Source organism: Nanorana parkeri, unplaced genomic scaffold (genome assembly GCF_000935625.1).
Source record: "Nanorana parkeri isolate BGI_ZX_2015 unplaced genomic scaffold, ASM93562v1 scaffold1316, whole genome shotgun sequence".
NCBI lineage: Eukaryota > Metazoa > Chordata > Amphibia > Anura > Dicroglossidae > Nanorana > Nanorana parkeri.
In genome coordinates, this window is record NW_017307584.1 from 223,295 (window position 1) to 230,972 (window position 7,678).

The 7,678-nt window shown below is 48.4% G+C and overlaps 1 protein-coding gene across 1 annotated transcript; it reads left to right on the top strand.

Annotated features, from left to right (window-relative positions):
- Nucleotides 1-1,675: 1,675 nt before the first annotated feature.
- CUNH17orf58 (chromosome unknown C17orf58 homolog) lies at nt 1,676-4,842 on the top strand (the record flags this gene model as incomplete). The annotated part of the gene is made up of 2 exons (XM_018569278.1): nt 1,676-1,892; nt 4,652-4,842. Coding segments are annotated over 2 exons (408 nt in total), but the record flags the coding sequence as incomplete, so codon positions are not given.
- Between the last annotated feature and the right edge of the window lie 2,836 nt (nt 4,843-7,678).

Below are 7,678 nucleotides of genomic sequence, written 5' to 3' on the forward strand. Positions count from 1 at the left end.
GGGTACCCCTAACGGGGACAGATGGTAACAAAGGCTTAAACGGGGGTTGAAGTCCTCCACACTATCTGAGATAAAGGAAAAAATTCCTTCAACGTTCACTTGTTGAACTTGTAGTCACAGTTCCCGAAATTGGACCATCAATGGACCAACCACAGACCGGTCCAAAGCACCTATCTCAAGATTTACATGGTGGTGATTAAATACCCCCCCCCCAGGTAACATCAGCACCGTATACACACTTGACAAGTCTTCCACTTTTTTGTCCTCTCTTACAGATGAGCGTCAGAACTCAACGTGGAACCTGGAAAGGAACCCGCCTAGAAGTCAATGGGAGGATCAGATGGACATTCCATGGACCATCTCTCTACACAGATTCCCCAACCAAGGCCTCCTCTCTGCAACCCGCCCCATAACACCCGAGGAGAGGAAGGCGGCCATGATGGCTCCGGATAAAAAGACAAAGGCCAAAGTGGCCGTGGACAATAACACGGGACTTCGGAAACACGGCGTTGGCCCCGGTAACAGACTTCCGACTAACGTCTTGCCCGCTCGTCCTAAGGAGAATGAATTCACCGACGCGCACAAACTGCTCAACGGCAGAAACTTAGATTCGGCTTCTGTGTCTCGTAACCATCATGCCGCCAAATCCGACACCACGCCCGAGCTCAGCAGTGGTGGAGCCAACATATTACTGGAGCTGGAACATAATCGGCCAGGCAAGATTAATCTTCAGAAACTCATAGAACTTTCTTATAACTCCAGTAAGCCGGCCTGGATGACCAACCGCCAACCGTCCAGCCTTCTCTACCACTTTCATGGCTTTCGGAAAGGTACCTTCATCTTACTACTACACTGTACTTGTGACCATTTATTCCATATTTCTCCCCTACTTTCATGAAAACTGACTGAGCAGATCATCATACACTATATGGCCAAAGCTATGTAGACCCCCCCCCATATATTACTGAGTTCAGGTGTCTCCAGTGAAGGTTCTGTTCATCCTACATCATACAAAGTCATTGTAGACAATTGGGCTCTTCCTTGTGGTCACAGTTTGGTGAAGACCATTTTCTGTTCCACCATGACTGTCCCCGGTGTACAAAGCCAGCTCCATACAGACATGGTGTGACCAGTGTGGTGAAGACCCTTTTCTGTTCCCACCATGACTGTCTCCTGTGTACAAAGCCAGCTCCATAAAGACATGGTGTGACCAGTTTGGTGAAGACCCTTTTCTGTTCCCCCATGAATGTCCCCTGTGTACAAAGCCAGCTCCATAGTGACCAGTATGGTGAAGACCCTTTTCTGTTCCACCATGACTGTCCCCTGTGTACAAAGCCAGCTCCATATAGACATGGTGTGACCAGTTTGGTGAAGACCCTTTTCTGTTCCTCTGTGTACAACACCAGCTCCATAAAGACATGGTGTGACCAGCTTTGGGGCATATTAGGATACCTGATTTTCGAAGGAGAATTGACGCATGTTCTTCTCTCTCTCGGGTTTATTTTGTAGAATTTGAGAGTAAAGAAAGAAGCTGTCAGCTGGACTGCCAGAAAAACAGAGATGAAAGGGACGCGTATTGTAACAGTGACTTTGGTAAGTAGACCGAAATGTTTCTGAGATAAACCCCAGAATTCCAGACCAGATGGAGGTTGGTAATCGCCCATTATAGTGGTTGATATGTGTGTTCTCTCATCTTACAGCGGTGAATGGGATTGTACATGACATAGACACCCTTGGCAAAGGGATCCAGCTTCTTACCATACTGGTGAACAGCGGCGGGCTATACAAGATCAATCGTCTCTACATAACGCCGGACGGCTTTTTCTTCAGGGTCAAAGTCTTGGCTGTAGACCATTTAAACTGCCCCAAGTCCTGCCTGGACTTCAAACTCGGTGAGAACACACTGCACAATTCTCGTCTTCCTGTCCAATCTTTTCTACACCTATCAGATTATTTCTTCCTAAAACCCAGGTACATCACTTCCTTTAACCATCTCCATACGCATCCGAAACAATTCCATGTACGGTAAAGACTAACCCCATGTCCATGGAGCTGACCTGAAGAAAGAATGCATTTATTTCCAAGTGTCAGGGACCCACTGGATAGCCCCCTTGTCAGGTTCGCAGGCGCGGGCATCGGGCACAGGTAGCTCCTCCTCCCCCCGTCAGGGCATCTGGCGCTGGTGTGGCCAGTGCGCTTGCGCAAGTCGCGCGCCGGGTGGGGAAGGCGCGGACGTGTGCGCGTAGTGCGCCTGCGCCATTCCAAGCCACAGGTGCTACTCAGGCTGGGGGAGGACTTCCGCCTTCACCACTTGCCCTCAGCCTTGTGATTGGACTCTGACTGGGGAAGCTTCCTGGTTGCCCCGGCAGCCAGGGGGCGGTCCTGGGTTCCCTGTGTATTTAAAGCTGGTCAGAGCCTTGACTCATTGCTGAGTTATTCTACCTCATGGTGAACACCCAGCTCCCTCCTGTGAACCTGTTGTTTGATCTGACTTCCCGGCTACCGACCCTTTTGCTTGACCCTTCGATCCTACGATTCCTGCTGCCCGCCACGACCCGGAACTAGACCTGACTACCCGACTGGATTATACTTTTGTACTGCGCTTTCTGGACATTATTCGTCCCTGCCAAGGGGTTCCACACCTGGCCCATTATTCCAGCCGTGACACCAAGTTTAGTCAAGTCTAAGCTTTCTACTTTTCATCGGTAGCTAGCGCAGCCTAACACCCCGCCGCAACAAAACCGAGAACACTATCAGGGTTATTCACGAAAGGGTGAAGAGTTTGGAGAAGGGAACAATCTAGGACAACATCGCCGATGTGGAAAAATTATCCAATTCAGCTCACTTTCCAGTTCAGCGATGTTGTCCTAGATAGTTCCCTTCTCCTCCTTCCTCCTCCAAACTCTTCACCCCTTTCTGTGAATAGCCCTGTAAGCCAATTAGAAATGACAATAAAATAAGCTATTCCGCCACCATACTCACCTCCAATCTGCCGCTGCTCCCTACAGTTATACCTGTCCATCACTGGATGCTATGAGTCTTCTAGGCAGAATGAGGCCCACGCTCGTGCATTCTACTTCCTGTGACCCCAGGCTGTCATGGACACTCCCCCTGGGGGGGAGGTGTGTCATTACAGCAGCCTTGGCTCACTGATCCAAATGGCACTGATGCCATTATGTGAGAGACATTCACAGCAGGCTTCAGGGTCACCTACCACTGCAGAGACCCTTGACATGACTGGACTGGACAGAAGACCCTCGGATGATTGGTATAGATGCATTCATTTCTGTCAGCTGCATTGGAGGCAGGGCGTGATGTAAGCCATCGGGGTTCCCCTTTAACTTTGTGTTATAGAAGAAAGGGAACTGTACAATGGCGGTCATGTCTAATGCTTCTCTAACCCATTCTCATATGCTGTGTCATTGGATATGTGGTGTTCAGCCTATCAGGAACATCATAATCTTAAAGGAAGCCCCACAACGCTGACCAGGTGACCACAGTGATAGAGACTAGAAATCCCCAATGGGAAACCTTCTAGTGTTACACTTTAAAGAGGATCAATGATTGCTGATCCCATAAGAACATAGTAGAAAATGGAGGTGATAATATCCTTTGTGGGGCAAAGTGAATGTATTTGGAGGTGCAAGCCCTTGGAAACACTCAGGCATGGAAAACAGGTTCCGTTTACCAAATCAAAGGTTTCACCTGCATTCCTACTGTGGTCCATGTCCAGCTCGGTACATACAGTGGGGCAAAAAAGTATTTAGTCAGCCACCAATTGTGCAAGTTCTCCCACTTAAAAAGATGAGAGAGACCTGTAATTGGCATCATAGGTAGACCTCAACTATGAGAGACAAAATGAGAAAACAAATCCAGACAAATCACATCGGCTGATTTGGAACCAATCTGCTGATAAGAGCGTCATGTCCAAATCTGAATGCTTTGTCCTTAAAGTTGGCCAGTCACATGACAGGTCTATGGGGTAAACACACTATTAAAGGAGAACTATGAGGTCAGGGCATTTCCCCATAGTTCTCCTAAGGGTTACGGGAGGACACAAATTAGCGTCCTCCCGCGACCCAAAGCTCAGTATACCGCGAGCTACACTGAGACCGCCACAGCCGGGGCGGATCCCGACATTACTGTCTGGATCCACCCAGCTGCGTGATTGACAGCTGGCTCTGCCTATCTAGTGGCAGAGCCAGCTGTACCCGCCCCCTCCCCCGTCCGTTCCGCCAGTCAGCACTGTGTGGAGGAGCGGAGTGGGGAATCCCTGCAGGAAGTCGTGAGTGACAGTCACAGCTCTCTGCAGGGACAGGATCGAGAAGTGAGCGAGCGACGGTATGTGTTCGCTCACTTCCCAATCTATTGAGCCGACGTGTGACAGTTTCATTGTCACAGGTCGGCTAGAACTGCGAGGCCGACTGGAAATCACTCACCTCATAGTTCTCCTTTAATTCCATGTTGTGTCAAAATTGCAATCCAGAAGCTAAAAATCCTGCGAGGATGTGGAATGGAGATTCTCCCGATCGATCCATCGTCCATGACATTCCCGCCATCAGGTCTGGATTTCTGATGATTTGTTTGGTTGCTCTGGACGGGGGTTCTTCCCGCTCTAATCACTTCCCAATGTTTCATCTCTTGTGATCAGGAGGCCGGTACATCATCATGGGGCGGATTTTCCACAAGCGCATGGAGTTACCGCCTTCCATTCAGAGGACGGTCAGCGGGCGGCTAAGGGCGGGAGACGGACTTGTGACCAGCAGCGGCGGCTTGGTACGGCGATACAACCGGAAAAAAGATCGCAAGGTTCTGGCAGCCGCCCATTCCAAGTGCAAGTGATATACGAAGACGCCGCGGCTTACCGGCAGACAGCGCAATCCCGCCATTATTGTACAGAAGCCACTACGACCCGCGGACATTCCACCGCAGGTCCCTACAGTGGATGATACGAAGATTCTCCAGCCATCACAGACTGGGAAACGTTGTTATGGAAGAGGCGCTTTAACGATTTCCTATCCAGAGGGGGCGTGGTCACGGTTAATGTTCAGACGCAGTAACTGTGCTATATACACTTCATATAACGATGTCTCCCTTCCCATTACAGTCTTATGTTCAGATTGTGTCATTATCCAGAATGGGAATATTTGTACATTAAAGAGATCATATTTAAGATTTAACAAAACAATTGAAAGCTCCTTAGCAAAGTTTTTTCCTGTCATATATCAATATATAGATTTTTTTATTGTTTTTGTGGATATTTTACCTTTTTTTTGTCCCGGTCACCATTATCAGTGAGACAGGAAGTAACAAAATACAAACAGCAATTAATCACCAGTAGACACGTGCGATTTGTTCCGTTCCGATGTATCCGAATTACAGATATAACGAATGCAAACGAATCCGAATTTCCCTTTCCGAGATTCGTTAGCGGTAGTTCGTTCGGTTTCTTATTCGTTTCATTCGTTGCAGCAAAGTGACATTAGAGAAGGAGAAAAAGCGGAAAATTGTATACTTACCTATCGGTAATTTTCCTTTCCTGACGCCAATACATGGCAGCATACAATGGCTGGGGCGGAGCCATACCCATTGTATGCTGCCATGTATTGGCGTCAGGAAAACGGAAAATTGTACACTTACCCATCGGTAATTTTCCTTTCCTATACGGATCAGAGCACACTCTGCCATGGCGGGTCTGTGGGTTGGATACTTCGAGGAAAAGATAAGTCTATAGGCGGGTGAGGAACCCCTTAGCTATACGGATCAGAGCAAACTCTGCCATGGCGGGTATGTGGGTTGGAGACTTCGAGGAAAAGATAAATCTATAGGCGGGTGAGGAACCCCTAGCTATACGGATCAGAGCACACTCTGCCATGACGGGTCTGTGGGTTGAATACTTCGAGGAAAAGATAAGTCTATAGGCAGATGAGGAACCCCTAGCTATACGGATCAGAGCACACTCTGCCATGACGGGTCTGTGGGTTGAATACTTCGAGGAAAAGATAAGTCTATAGGCAGATGAGGAACCCCTAGCTATACGGATCAGAGCACACTCTGCCATGACGGGTCTGTGGGTTGAATACTTCGAGGAAAAGATAAGTCTATAGGCAGATGAGGAACCCCTAGCTATACGGATCAGAGCACACTCTGCCATGGCGGGTCTGTGGGTTGGAGACTTCGAGGAAAAGATAAGTCTATAGGCGGGTGATATCCTGTTGTATTTGGCAGACCCCGGGGCTTCCCTTGACTTGGCCCTAGAGGTGATCACTGAATATGGTCAGCACTCAGGATTGCCTATTAACTAGTCCAAATCCCAGATCCTATGCCTTGACTGCCTTCCCCCTACCCTTCCTCTAAGCTAGGACTTCTGTCCTCACTTACCTAGGCATACAGATATCTAGATCCCTATCCGAGGTTGTTAAATTACATTTTGCACTTCTTATCCAATTATTTAAAACTAAAACTCAAATATGGTCACGGCTGCCCCATGGTGTGATGGGTAGACTGAATCTGGTTAAAATGGCGCATCTTCCCAAGATCCTCTATGTGCTACGGGGTAAGGGGAGACACGAGCTTAATTAGGAGACGGTGGTGCTGCCCCTTGAATAGCGGAGGACTGACGTTCCCTGGCTTTCATTTATACTACCTCGCTTCGCAATAATCTCACCTGTACCATTGGGCCAAGTCAGAGTCTTCTAGGATTTGCCGTCTCCTACCTATACCTGCTAGTAAGAGAAAGGAAACAGTTGAAACTCTTTACAACCCAGAAGCCTGTTGAGATACCACCATCTTTGGTGTGGAGAAGCTGCCAGACCAGAATCTTGACACCTTGTTGAGATACCACCATGTTTGGTGTGAAGCTGCCAGACCAGAAGCTTGACACCCTATTCACATACCACCATCTTTGGTGTGGAGAAGCTGCCAGACCAGAATCTTGACACCCTGTTCAACTTCTGATACCACCATCTTTGGTGTGAAGAAGGTGCCAGACCAGAATCTTGACACCCTGTTCAGATACCCCCATCTTTGGTGTGGAGAAGCTGCCAGACCAGAATCTTGACACCCTGTTCAGATACCACCATCTTTGGTGTGAAGCTTCCAGACCACAAGCTTGACACCGTTGAGATACCACCATCTTTGGTGTGAAGAAGGTGCCAGACCAGAATCTTGACACCCTGTTCAACTTCTGATACCACCATCTTTGGTGTGAAGAAGGTGCCAGACCAGAATCTCGACACCATGTTCAGATACCATCATACCAATGAGACGACCCCAAGTGTTCCAGCCCTACCCTTCCCTCCACCCCCGGGAAGCCATCACCTTCTCTTTCCTCATTTACATACACAAACAGTAAACAACGTCACGTGCTCTGTAAATTAGCGACACGCAGCGTAGAGATCTCTAGGGAGAAGATGGTCTCCATTTATTGTGTCATATACATCCATATTTTCAGTTTTACATACAAAAGAAGAAAAAAAAATTTGATTCTGACAAATGTGTACAAACAAGATACCTTGAAAGAGGACGCCGAGAGCCGGTGCGGAACGCACAACAGTTTGCTTCCCCTAACTCCATGACATTTCCTGTCCTTGTGTCCACCATCTCTGTACCACGTACAAGAAACTCCGCTGAATCGCCACTTATTTGGGGGAAAAAGGAGGAGGGGGAGGGGACGGTA